This window comes from Austrofundulus limnaeus, unplaced genomic scaffold, assembly GCF_001266775.1.
Source record: "Austrofundulus limnaeus strain Quisiro unplaced genomic scaffold, Austrofundulus_limnaeus-1.0 Scaffold27, whole genome shotgun sequence".
Classification (NCBI taxonomy): Eukaryota; Metazoa; Chordata; class Actinopteri; order Cyprinodontiformes; family Rivulidae; genus Austrofundulus; species Austrofundulus limnaeus.
In genome coordinates this window covers 1,761,946-1,775,404 of record NW_013952429.1, presented here as the reverse complement: position 1 = coordinate 1,775,404, position 13,459 = coordinate 1,761,946, and the positions used below count along the sequence as shown (strand labels likewise).

General features: G+C 40.3%; 1 protein-coding gene across 1 annotated transcript; it reads right to left on the bottom strand.

Moving 5' to 3' along the window:
* Window positions 1-2,673: 2,673 nt before the first annotated feature.
* Window positions 2,674-7,552, bottom strand: nfixa (nuclear factor I/Xa; the record flags this gene model as incomplete). Its single annotated transcript, XM_014004918.1, is given in 6 exon segments — window positions 2,674-2,748; window positions 3,940-4,067; window positions 4,385-4,420; window positions 6,909-7,032; window positions 7,157-7,231; window positions 7,490-7,552. Coding segments are annotated over 6 exon segments (501 nt in total), but the record flags the coding sequence as incomplete, so codon positions are not given.
* Between the last annotated feature and the right edge of the window lie 5,907 nt (window positions 7,553-13,459).

The window sequence follows — 13,459 nt, the reverse complement described above, 5'->3', positions numbered from 1 at the left end:
ATATATATATATATATATATATACACATACTCCACATCCCTCCTCACCGACTTCAGGGGGAGTCTGTGGGTGTATTGTACTGTCAGAGTGATTCCAAGCATGAAAACAAAACAAACCCCACTTCTGACACCAGCAGTTAGAAGTGATTGCTATGACAGTGTCACACTTAGGGGAGAAAGGTGGAAATAGGAGCAGTAGGACTGAAAGATGGAAAGGCACAAAAGGGAAAATGCCCAAAAAAAAAAAAAGGACAAAAAATTTACAGGCTATAAAGGGTGCACTAAAGTAATCGTGTGCTTTTAAGTACAGGTAAACAAAACTTTAAGGAGCCAAAAAGAGCACAACAGAAGGAAACCAGATGAACACTGATATCTGTATTTATGGGAAGTTAAGACGTTAAACGATCAAGAAATGTTATAGACAACATTTCAGTACTTCAGAGACTGTGCAGTGGTCTGATCTGAAATTGAGTTTATGTGCCAAAACTGCACTGTTTCCTCTTCTGGCAAGCCTTAATATTTCACTGGCAACTAATCAAGCGTTCCCCTGATGACCCTTCTGTCTCTTTGCACTAACAGGCCTGCCACCAGATGCGCCTCTGAAGAACACACAGACGCAGAAAACACACACACATAGTTGTAAAAAAAAAAGGTGGAAAGGGATTTAAATAAGTAAAGAAACTTAGGGAATTTTCTCCTTAGTGGTTTAGTCACATGTGTGTCACTGGAAAACCAGCCGTGTGCCTCTAAGGGCATGTTACATTTCACTCAAAGCAAGGCCAGCACCGGTGCTCTGGTGTCTCGGGAAAATTTCACAACCACTTGGAACTAATATGAAATCATGGCTGCTTCGATTGCCTCCTCTAACCWCCCCCCCACCACCACAACCACCTCTCTTCGCCCCTGTGGAGCAGCTGTCTCCAGCATCCTCATGGATCCCAAGGCTACACGCACACAGAAACACCATCTGGGACAATGCTTCAGCTGTGCATGTGTGTGTGTGTGTTCCACTGGGTTGTGTGATGTGTGTGCAGAAATTCATCACGTCTAAATCTGAATCTGTTTAAGGGAATTATATGTAATAATGCATCTTTATGCATCTGCATGTGTTCCTGAATATGTATGCTGATGGTTATGGAGGCAGTCAGGGGGCGTAAGGGACATTATGGACAGACGCTAATGTGTACTTTTGGGGTCTCTTAGGTGGTTTGGTCGTATAAAAAGCTAAATGCGTGTTTTTATACATCCCACCTGTGTAGCTGCTGGACCTGCCGCAGGCTGCACCTGCAGAGCTACAGGTAGCTGTGGATGTTGCTATTCACACTTGGAAACAAGCATTATTTGAAAAAAAATTGTCAAAAATACAAGTGCAATGTAAATTTACAGCAATGTAAAGTGAAATAAAATAGTTCGCTCATCAGTCTGGTGGGAATGAAATTATCCAAACTGAGGTCTTTATAAAAGTTATTATTTAAAACCGTTACACAAAACTCCATTTCAAAAGTCTGAGCTTCTGCTTCATCTTGATGAAAGGTTGAGATTAGAATGCTGCTCTATGATCCAATTAGCCAAATTCATTAAACAGGTGTTGCACTCTTTGGATAGAAATGGGGTGATGCAGATTGTGAGAAATGCAGAAAAGTGATGGAAGGTGGAGCTCTGGTGTCCTACAGCGTGCAGGAGTCTCCGTTGTGGCTCTGATGATCAGCCTCTTAATTACATTTACAGCTAAGTAGAGCAGAAGCTGACGAACAGCCGCTGAGACTCGAGCGAGAATAGACTGTGGCAAAACCTTTCCAAGACTCTTGGCTCCCCCACTTCAGACTCTAATTAACCCTTCTCTCTGATCAGCTATCACCATCTCAGAACACCAAAGTCGTCTCCTCTCCCGACTATCCCCCCTTGCATCCCTCACTTTTCTCACTCGCTCGCCTCATTTCTAGTTCTCGCTCCGCCTTCTCTCCCTCCGACATGTTTTCTCCCTCAGCAAGGCCCTCCCCGCTGTACACCTTTTCAATTAGACAGAGGGGAGGCAGGGAGCTGAGATGAGAGCTGAGGAGCAGGAGGACGGGTTTTACACCTCAGATCCACGAGAACATCTTAAAAAGAGATTGGAGGCGAGGGAGCGAGCGAGGCAAGAGTGGCCACCCGAACACCTGCAGGGGTGGGACGCATGATAAGGCCTTGTGTTGCAATGTGTGACTGGGGAGAAAGAGGGTGGGGAAGCTGTGAATCTCTGCGTGCTTATTTACATATGTGCAAGGCACGAGTGTGGGCTCTATGGATATCAGTAAGCCAGTGTACAAGTGTGTGCATGTGAGAGCCTGAGGGGGTGCAGCAAACAAACACGCCTGTGTCAGCGTACGTGTCAAGTCAGTGTGAGCCAGGTGATGTGGAAAAATCATTAAAAAGGACGGACATTTATACAGAATAGAGCTTGACACCCCTAACTTTGAATATCAAAGGAAATTATCAGTGATCATAAATCAAAAGAATCTGTTTCAGAAAAACTGAAATTCAAACACACAATATGCATATCTGAAATACATATGTACATATATCTACTGTATAAAGAGACACACACACACACATACATACACACATACTAATGCTTGTGTTTCATAATGGCTAATAGATAGTAAATAGATGTGAGTGTAATCAATGTTGTTCTAACCATGGTAAGGAAACTGCACGCCATCGTTTTCATGTTTTATCTTCCTCTCCTGCACACTCGCCAAATGGTGCTGCACTGAAAGTGAAGAAGGGTATTGTTAACAATGAGAGAGATAAGAGAAAGAGAGAATAGGAGGGAAAGGGAGAGTTTGTGTAGTGAATGACTGATCAGATGCACAAYATCGGATTAACTTGTTGCATGATGGTGGCTTCAAGGTGAGGAAATGTGAATCCTATGAGTGAATCGGGATGAGGTGGGTGATTACTAGAATTACTGGTTGGGCGACGGGTGAGATAAGGTTACAGGGGAGGGAGACTCTGACTAATATATTATGCCAACAGCACAAACTATTACAGTTATCAAATCTGAAATTGGCTATTCAGAGCTTCTTTGTTACACATTTATTTTCTGTGGCCATTAGGATCATTTTGTGGTTAAGTTTCTACCAAAAGACAAGCTTGTAATTTGTTGATGCATTTCAAAACTTCTGATTGGTTTCTGTCATAAACTGAAAAAAAAAAATAAAATAAAAAACAAACAAACGTAATCTAAAACATTTTATTTCAGTTCTCCACGCTTGTATATATGTTGGAGAATGTTACCAATAAGACCAAGTCAATAAAGTTTTGTCTTATTAGTTAATTTAAGAACAAATGGTTGATTTAAGTTGGATGGTCAGTGTGCAAACAAAAGGTGAGTGGGTGGGTCTAAGAGTACCGAGTTTGAAGCCGATAGGTCAAAATCCCTAGGAGGAGTTTGCAAAAGTTCGATGTGAGCGAAATTGAAAATCGGCCAAAATTTGACATTTGACCCCAAATTGCCAACTCTCTGTTTGTTTTAGGGCATACCTCCAAGAGACTTTTTTTCTTGATTTGGGGAGATCTACCTATGTGTCGAATTTCAGCTCTCTAGGACTTACCAGTTCCTCTATCTCACATTAGGTGGCGCTGTCGAGTCATTTGGCCACGCCCACTAAAAATTCCAATAGTATCATGCGATTTTCACCGGGGGACAATTTTGGGTGAAGTTTGGTGAGTTTTCGAGTATGTTAAGGCCTCCAAATGGGCTGTCAACAAAAGGTAAGTGGGTGGGTCTAAGAGTACATCACCAGAGTGAAGGGAAGTTGACAAATCTAAAAAATGTGGATGATCAGTTGGGATGTTTGTTGTTGGGTGGTCAAAGAAGATGGTGGAAAGGTTTTATCATGCGTGGGTAGAGAGTGGAAGGTATCGGGGGGAAAATGGGAAGGTGGAGGGGGTTTGATACCTGCATCCATGTCATTGGGCCATGCACTGGACTGGGAAGAGCTGGCAGCAGGCGAACGTCCAGGATAAAAAACATCATCTGTGGGGCTCTCCAGCTCACTGTCATCTAAGGACTTCCTCTTGGTGGAGCTGAGGATATAGGAGGATGTGTGGGGGGATGGGGGGACAAAAAGACAGGGGAGAATAGGTTAGGTTTATAAACAGATCACAGCAAGAATACAGCACTTAGCAGACTATGGACTAAAGGTAATTACATACACAAGCCTTTACTAGTTTGATAAAAATGATATTGCTTTTGCAATGTTTWAGGGAGAGGCATTTTAAATTTTAAACAACAGGAATAAAAAAGAAGAGGAGAAAATTAGAGAAAAACAGAAAATCTGTGTGTTTGTGGATTTCTACGCATGTGTGTCATAAATTTGAATCTTTTGGATGTTTATAACTACCTCCGTGGAAGATTTGCGTACAACTCCACCTCAGACCTAAAGTGACAGCAGATAGAGAGGTAAAAAGACAGAAAGGGAAAGACACAAAAGAAGAAAAAAGCTGAGAAAGCCATCACACATTTATAAAGAGGAAATCAGCTACTTCACACACACGTACGAACACATAAAGAAGTTTCAAGACTGAAAAGATCCTAGTGGTTTAGAGTCACTAACAGCTTGTGCAAACAACATAAAAAAACAACAACTCCCATCTGCATCACTAAAGCAGCACAGTGTAAAGTTATTGTCTGAAAGGCCTGGATAGTTATGTCTCTGGCTGACCCTGTTTTGCATGCATTTGTAGGAGTTTCCCTTTCCAAAGAATAAAATTTGGGGAGTAGTTAGATGAATGGGGCCATAGTTTTGCTATAGACATTTCAGTGCTGATTGCACCACTACTTCCTGTCGGGAAAAAGCATATATTACATTTTGCCTCTGACAACTGCTGTGTGGAGGAGTCATTTGAAGAAAGGTTTGTTTGAAATGCCAGCAAAAGATGTTATCAGGGTGTACCGGTTAKTCTTCATTTGCTGGAGGAAATCTAGGACAACCTGGGGCCGCCAGAAATAATAATAACAAAAGACTTTCATTAATAACCACCTTTAAGACAGCTGTAAAGGGTTTTCCAAAGACATGCATTAATAAGGATCAGGCCAAAGAATATGAGCTCAAAGGAAGGTAAGGTTGATGAGTGAAGAGTGCATTGTTACCTGCTATCAGAAAACTGAAAGTGTTTTTATTTTCAAGACAAAGCATAAATCAATAAATCAAATAAATTCCTCACTTAACTGTGAAGTCTATTGTCTTGAATGAAAAGGGAACAACCGGTCTGGAATGTGATTATATTAAAGTCTAAAGTTACATGACTCTTATGTGAAAGAAGACATTTTTAATGAACAGGAACAAATGTTGATGTTAATGAAAACCCCATCACAAAGCCCACAAAACAATATTGTTTTAATCAGGACTATAAATTAGATTAAACAATTACGTGGCACTATTTAGTAAGTTATTACTATATTTTATCTTATTGGTAAAGTTAAATCAAACTTATCAGTTATTAATATATCAATAACGATGCAGATACATAAGTTTTAAATCAAAATCTGGAATAAAGACCTAAATATGATTGTTGTAAAAACAAAACACAACTTAATAAACCAAATAAGTCTAAAATGCTGGAAATCTCTGGTGAACACACTGAAAATTGATTAATAGTTTTTCTCCCTGTTGAATCAGTTTTATTTAGTTATGTTTGAATTTAGTGTCAAATGACTTGTTGGCTTTTGGGTCATATCATTAGTTCAAGTTCAAGTTTATTAATAGCTCCTTTTGGCAGAAGGGCTGTACAAATAATTGTAAGGAAATTTACAAAAAAAAAAAAAANACCTAAATAACAAATGACAAAATCAAAACAAGATCAATTTGATAAAAGGTGACTTAAATAATGAAAGCAATAAAACAAGTTTGGAGTTTTTCTTAGTTCTCACAGAGAATTAAAACCAAACAAATACAGATGTGTATTAAAACAAGATTTACAAACAGCATAAATTGAAATCTGTTTGATATGTAGGGGCAGCTGGAGCTTCAAAGGCCCTTTAACCTCTCTGAACCAGCCTGGACCTTGGCAACAACGGAGCTCAGCCAAACTCTTGTAACATTTAAAGAGTTGYTGCTTTGATACATTCTTACCAAAAGCTGATGACTAGACTTGGATTTCTCCTCCTGCTGTCCCTTTTACTGCTTCTCTAAATACACACCGTCAAAAATAAAAAACTACATTCCATTAAATTCCTTTATCTACAAGGGATTAAAGTGAGATTATGCTAATGTGTTAACTTTGACAGATGTGATTTTCAGCAGCTTCTTAAGTGGTGAACACAGTCACCTTGTGCATGAATGAAGCTTAAGTAACTGTAAATTTGTGCTTTGGCAACTTTGTCGTTTTCACTCAGAATCTACTGTGTTAGGTTACTGACAGAGATGTTTGTTCCCAAAACGTTCAAAACACTTAAAGAGTCAATCCGCTGCTAACAAGCTAAAGTTGTGAAGGTTGGATTCTCTTAAAACAGTATTATATTTAATTACAACCTAACGCAGCCGAGTATCACCCAAGTCTGAGAGAAATCAGACCTCTGCTTCTGCTTCTCTTCTGATGACTAACTGATAAATCACACTACACACTTTGCTGGTGAGTTGTGCTTTGTTGTTAAAAACTGAAAAGAACAGGCTGCTTCTGTGTTTACAAATCAGGAGATGAAAGTTTTTTTTTTGAGAACTGTATAACAGGCCACTCAAAACCTCAATTAGATGATGCATTTTACCTGCCATGAAAAGTCTTCAAAWGTTATAGTTTTGTGATTTAAATGTGCCTCTAGCTTGAAGAACAAGAGTCATTTGAATAAATCTCCTGAAGGTTTTACTTGTGGCGACAGCTGGGCCTCTGTCATGTACAGCGCTACACACAAGTGTCACAAGTGTTTACCTGGTGGAAGGAGGGGAGGTGAGGGAGCGTCGTCCCAAAGCCACCTGGTTAATGTTGTAGTAGCTGGGACTGCTGTCCAGTTCAGCCAATGAGAAGTTAGGCCCTGACGCTGTGGCTACAGGAGCTGAGAGGGACACAAGTGTGAGAACAGAGGTGAGAAAGAAAGCCAGCAAAAAGCACGCAAGATTCTAAAATCATTTACTGGATTGTTTTTTTTTTTTCTTTACGTTTGCGTTTTTTCATCTTACTCTGTGAAACTCGAACCAGTTCCGTCACATTCCACACTCCTGAGGTGACGAAGCAGTCCTGAAAACTCAGGTGTCCTGCACAGAAAGCAAAACAAAAACACGTGATCAGAAGTTATACACACACAATAACAATCAATAAAAACAGGAATATTAAATATTCATAAAGTTGTGTTTAACTGCCTTAAAAATGGCAACCATCTGTAAGTCTGCAGATCAACATCTGTGTGTTTGCTAATTAGAGCCATAATTATATGTTTCAGCTGATGAATCTGTTGGATTCATTTCTAACGAGCTGATGTGAGAGTGTTTGGACATTAACTCATCGACACCTACCATTGGGGGGCGGCTTGATGTCCGTGTCTCCCTGTTGGCTAGAGCTGTCCGATTGTCCAGATTCTACGTGGCAACAGAGGAAAAAAAGACAAAAGCAAATGGTTACAATGTGGTTTTCAGGTTTTAGAACTTAAAAAAGAAACATTCTGTAAAAGTGAAGTGTAACTGTGTCAGTGATGCCGAGATTGTGATATTTGAGGTGTGAGAGAGAATAAAAAAAACCTGAAGTATGGTATGTATTTTGTAAATTTATATCTGTGAGAATTCACACTTTTGTGTGTGTGTGCGTGTGTGTGTGTGAGAGACAGTCATATCTCAAATTGTTCTTTCCTGTCTCCTCTGTCCATACACAATCAAGGTGCGATGATTTACAGTGAGCTCACTACGGCATTTAGTATCTAACCACGCAATCATATCACTCTCCCTAATCCCATTTAATACTTTCTTCCTTGTAGGGATTTAGTCTACATAAACAGAGCACCTTACACACACATACACACACAAACACGCACACGTCAACACACACAAACATGTGCCCTCTCCCTCTCAATCTGTTTCTCCTCTCGTTTTTGCTTCATACTTTAATACATGTTGTAATCCTTGTATGAACACAAATACTCGCACACACGGAACGAGTGAAAAAGCTGACAATTTATGTCTGGTTGCACAAGAAAATCAAGGCTGCACACACACACATTTGCACAAATGTAATAGTTGTTAACGAAAGAACTGAGAATCTGCAACAAGTTGGAAGGAGAGATTGTAGGGAGTCCTGTAWTATGATTCCATAAAAAGGTTGGCCTTAAAAAAAGAAAAGGACCTGAATAGTGTCTTTGTTTAAGCGTATGGATATGTATTATGGTCTGGAGTGAGTCTTCACTCACATTACATGTCCTCGCTCATTTTACAGACAGAACTGAGTTGATAAATAAGACTGATCTGTAAGTCCTGGGCTGCTGAGGTGCAGGGCTGCAGCTAGCTAGCTAACTAGCTGAAGGAGGTGTTTATCTGCAGGCTGTAGGTGATAACAGAGCACACAGATTCCTGCCAGCAGCACTTGCCTTGCAGCCACACTAAGCCACAGATTACTGAGCAGAAACAATAACAGACCTGTCTCGCTGCCTACGAAGCACCGCTTATCCACACACAGAGAGAGAGGGTTAGACAGAGACAGACAAGAGCAAGAATGAAGGAAAAGAAAAAGCAAATGAAAGAGAGCTTCTCTTGCTCAAACTCTCGCTCCTCTGCCTGTGAGTGTGTGTGTCTCACTGGCTGGGTGTAATCCTGGCAGCCATCTTAGAGCTTGGCAGCCATCTTAGCATTGGCGGTGGTGCAACATTCCAGCTAACTGACAGCACTCGCTCCAAACATACGTGGCTGTGCCCCTGCTGCGCACGCACTCAGACACGTTCAAACTCACACACTCGTACCGCAGACAAACACCGAGGTACACACTCAGAGTAAACATACACGATGGCCAACGAAAGCTGTCGAGAAAACAACCTGACTTCAGTGGACTTTTTACCGTCATGCAGTATTTCACTCTGGGACTCTTGCATTCTGATAAATACTCCATTTCTCACACCACACAGGCTCCAGGAACATCCAGGACCCTCCACATATGAGTGGTGGGTTTGAGACTCCTTCCWTTAAAGGTTTGGGTAAAATGCAATGCCTGATTTGCTGCCATGAAGACTTCAAGAAAATTAAAAAGTAGAAAAACTAGTTCTTAAAAAAAGCTATGGATTTTATTCCTCTGCAAACCTTGAAATTATTTTAAATACTGGCAGAACAGCTGCTAACATCTGTCTCAGTCTGACATGCTGCTCATATTTTTGGTAGAAACGCTTTCTTTCCCCTAGTATCTGCACGGATGATCGCTGAATATTATAAGTAGATTTATACCCAACACATTTGGCGTCTATTCTGGTCCTAGAACCTGGTTAATGTGGCACTGTGCTAAAKATTGTGCTTTGTTGGAACAGTAGCTGAGTCTGCGACATCTTATGATATCATACACCACTGCATTCAACATTATTTTCAAATTTTGCCCAAATGGCTACAGCTTTGTCATTTATAAGATGAACTTATTTTAAAATTCTGAWATGAAAGGCAGCGGGCGATATGCATTGCTTCAAGTTATGCTAGGCCTTTAATTATCTCAAACAAATCTGGTTGCTTACACACATCAAAAATCTTTTCACTGACTAGTCAAAATGTAGAATCACATATACATATTATATGCATGAACCACATTTAATTAATTTCTTATTACCACAGAAACTGGTCTTACCTTGTAAACCTACCACACTCTTTAAAAGCTGCCTATGCTTTTAAATTCTGCCCTTAATGTTTAATTGCTTCTTGTTCMGTTGTCATGAACCTCTGCTGCTGCAAATGTGTAAAAACTGAAGCATAAATTACAGACAATCAAGGCAGATGGTTCACTGCAAAAACTGTCCATCTTACCAAGTTTTAAAATCTTATATCCAACCAAAAAGTCTTTTTGATCTTGTTTGAGACTGATTTACTAAACAAGAACTGATTGTGTAAGAATTATAATCTTGTTTTCAGAGTGTGTAAGATTATTTGTCTTGTTAGCCTGAAAATGGAGTAAGAAATTTTTACTTGGTAAGATTCTTGAAATAAGAAAAAAACTGAGTCAAATAAAGTATTTCAAGAAAGAATCTTACCAAGTAAAATTTTCTTACTCCACTGGCAGAAGTTTTTCACTTAATTTGAGTCAAATTTTCAGGCTAACAAGACAAATAATCTTACACATTCTGAAAACGTAATRTTATGCATATACTGTTCCCTGAAGGAAAGGAACGAGGTACAACACATMRTGTATGGGAAACCACGCCCCTGYGTGTCTGAAGCCACCTCTAATCACGCCTTTAGGCAGGTGACGTGATGACGACAGATGTCAGGCTCCGCCTGCAAATATATATACTGTCGCCATCACAGTCACTCCTTAGTTCGGTAACTGCTCTTCACCGAGCCCAGCTGTGCAGCGGGGCCWCCATGTGTTGTACCTCGTTCCTTTCCTTCAGGGAACWGTAGTTATATGCATAACATTACGTTCCCTTTCAGTCAGTTCACTCGGTACAACATCATGTATGGGACATATATAAGCGCCCTGCAGAGCAGCACCAAACTTGGGTCATAATAACATGCTAGTGCAGCACTTCAGACCCAGCGGAGAGCACAGAGTGAGCCACCGAAGGGGCTGTCACATCTAAGCGATAAAATTGAACAAACGTGTGCGGTGAAGACCAGCTGGCCGCAGCACAGATGTCACTCACAGGTACCCCTTTAAATAGGGCCCAGGACGCTGCTACACCCCTGGTGGAGTGAGCTCTCACACCAGATGGGACTGGGAGACCCCTGCTGCTGTAAGCTAAAGAGATAGCCTCCACAATCCAGTGGGAGAGTCTCTGTATGGACAGAGCCCTGCCCCTGAGTGGGTTAGCAAYACACACAAACAGCTGATCACATGACCTCACCTCCTGTGTGCGGTCAATGTAAATACGCAGTGCACGTAGTGGACACAAAGAATGCAACCTCCTCTGTTCCTCAGATGCAAAAAGGGGGATAAAAACTAGAAAGCTCAATAGACATGGAGCTGTAGTAAGAAGGTATCACCTTACGGGCCTCTTGAGTAATTTTGTGCTCATCCGAACCACAAAATTCTCTCTTTCGTCGAGGTAAGAAAGGTTTCTCAAAGTTAGTGCTCCGCAGGCAGACACAGTTACCAGTAGGCAGCTGCAGCTGACACCAACAAAAGCCGTTAAACTAAATCCGAGAACCTTCGAACAAACAAAGCTAATTAGCAGCAGCTAACTAGCTAGGCTGGGAGAGGTGGGTGTTCTTGCGAGGTGAAGAGCAACAGAACTGAGGAGTGACTGTGATGCGACAGTATATATATGTGCAGGCGGAGCCTGACATCTGCCGTCATCACCTCACCTGCCTAAAGGTGTGATTGGAGGTGGCTTCAGCCAGGACATGCAGGGGCGTGGTTTCCCATACATGATGTGTTGTACCGAGTGAATTGACTGAAAGGGAACAAGATTATTATTCTTACACAATCAGTTCTTGTTTAGTAAATCAGTCTCAAAACAAAATCAAAAAGAGTTGTTGGCTGGATATAAGATTTTAAAACTTGGTAAGATGGACAGTTTTTGCAGTTTAGTATGGTAAAAAGTATTAGCTATCCCTAACATCAACACAAAGCTTTCGTAGGTCAAATTACATTTCCACAGTATATTTACAGTACCCATGACAGAAAGATTTTATGATATCCTCTGCCGTTTCAGCTTTTCTTGTAACTTTGTATATTTTGAGTCAAGGAACCCTTAAAGTTYACAAAGGACCACAGAGTCAGACAAGCTGGTTCCTGCAGCTTTGTGGCAGAWCAGTTCTCATCACTTGAGCCAACTAACAGCCTGCTTACAACACATCACTACATCACTCAGTGGAAACGGCTGCTGCTGTTCAGTTCAGCAGTGCATCGAATAGCTGCAGAGGGAAGTGACGAGGACGGGCTGAGAGGGAGGTAAGACAGAGGTCTGCTTGGTTATCACTGCTCTGCAAGCTGCAGGCTACAACAGCAGTCATACCCCCCACTTCCCCTCCAAGTCCCTGCCCCCAACCAGCCTCTCAACCGCACATCCAGCCCCTTATCTTCTCACCGCAGCCCCCTAAAGCCCTCCCTTCAGCRACCCCAATCAGAGTCCTGCAGCCCCCTTCCCTCAGACGCCCYGCTGCGTTCACAGCCAGAAAACACATTTCTAACCTCAAATCTTTCAGCCAACTCTGCAGCCCCCTCAAACCATTGAATTAAAAAACAATATGCACCGATAAAACCAGTGAGCCCCGGTGATGTTTACAAGACACAAGCTTTGCTTAATGGTTGATATCTTACAATGATATATATATATATAACATTTAGATAACCATTAGAAGAAATACTGGTCAAWCAATGTAGTTCTTCAAGACATAAAACCTACTTGGATTGTAGCTGAGAGTTCATATTTTGCACATGGTTAGCAGATTGTGTGGATGCCAAACGTGCAGTTCAAGTCAGTCCATAAAGATACATCAGCCAAGATATGGAGTTAGAGGTATTTGGTTTTTTTCCCTCAAATAAATAAATAAATAAATAAATAAACTATTATATNGTCTTTGTAAATTACATGAATTTGCAAAATCTCAACTTTCATTGATTTATTTTATTTATTCGTTCATTAAAATAAACAAAAGAAAATCTATTTACTACATAAAACAAACACAAGTCATACATGCAATGAAAAGCCAGACAATTTTATAATTTTTTTTTTTTTTGCAATCTGATCATGTGCATCAACAAGCATGGCTATTGTGGGTGTTTTCTTTCTTTTAAATGTTTGCCCAAAAAGCTAGAAATGTAATGACTTAGTATAAACTTTTGTTTTAAATGTCTTGCTCTTTTTTATTTCAAATACACTAAATTAATTTTCTCGCACTATGACAGCCTGGACGTGTTCGCAATGCTGAACAATACGTTGAAAATAAATAAATCTCAATATATTTGACATATTCTCCTGTACAGCCTGTAAAGTCCTGCAGTAAATCATGTTAACTGTGTTTCTACTTGGTYGGTAATCAGTTGATGTGATTATTGTCATTAAGGGATGCTACAGTCCTGAGTAATGACCAGGCCACAAGACAACTCAATACAACAACAAAAAAAATCATATTTTTGTTCAGTTATTCYTTAATATGTCATGTATGAGAAAGCAGCATGACATTTTCTAAAAGGTGGATGAGAAAATCTTATGAGGTGAAGAAAAAAAATGAAAACCTTGTTTATCACGCCTACAAAGTTTTACAAATGTCTGACAAATCTTGCAGATTATAAYATTGTTCCCTAAAGTTTCACACTAAAGCTGCCAAAGTTAAAAAAAAGAAAGCTTTTTATAGTAATGTTTA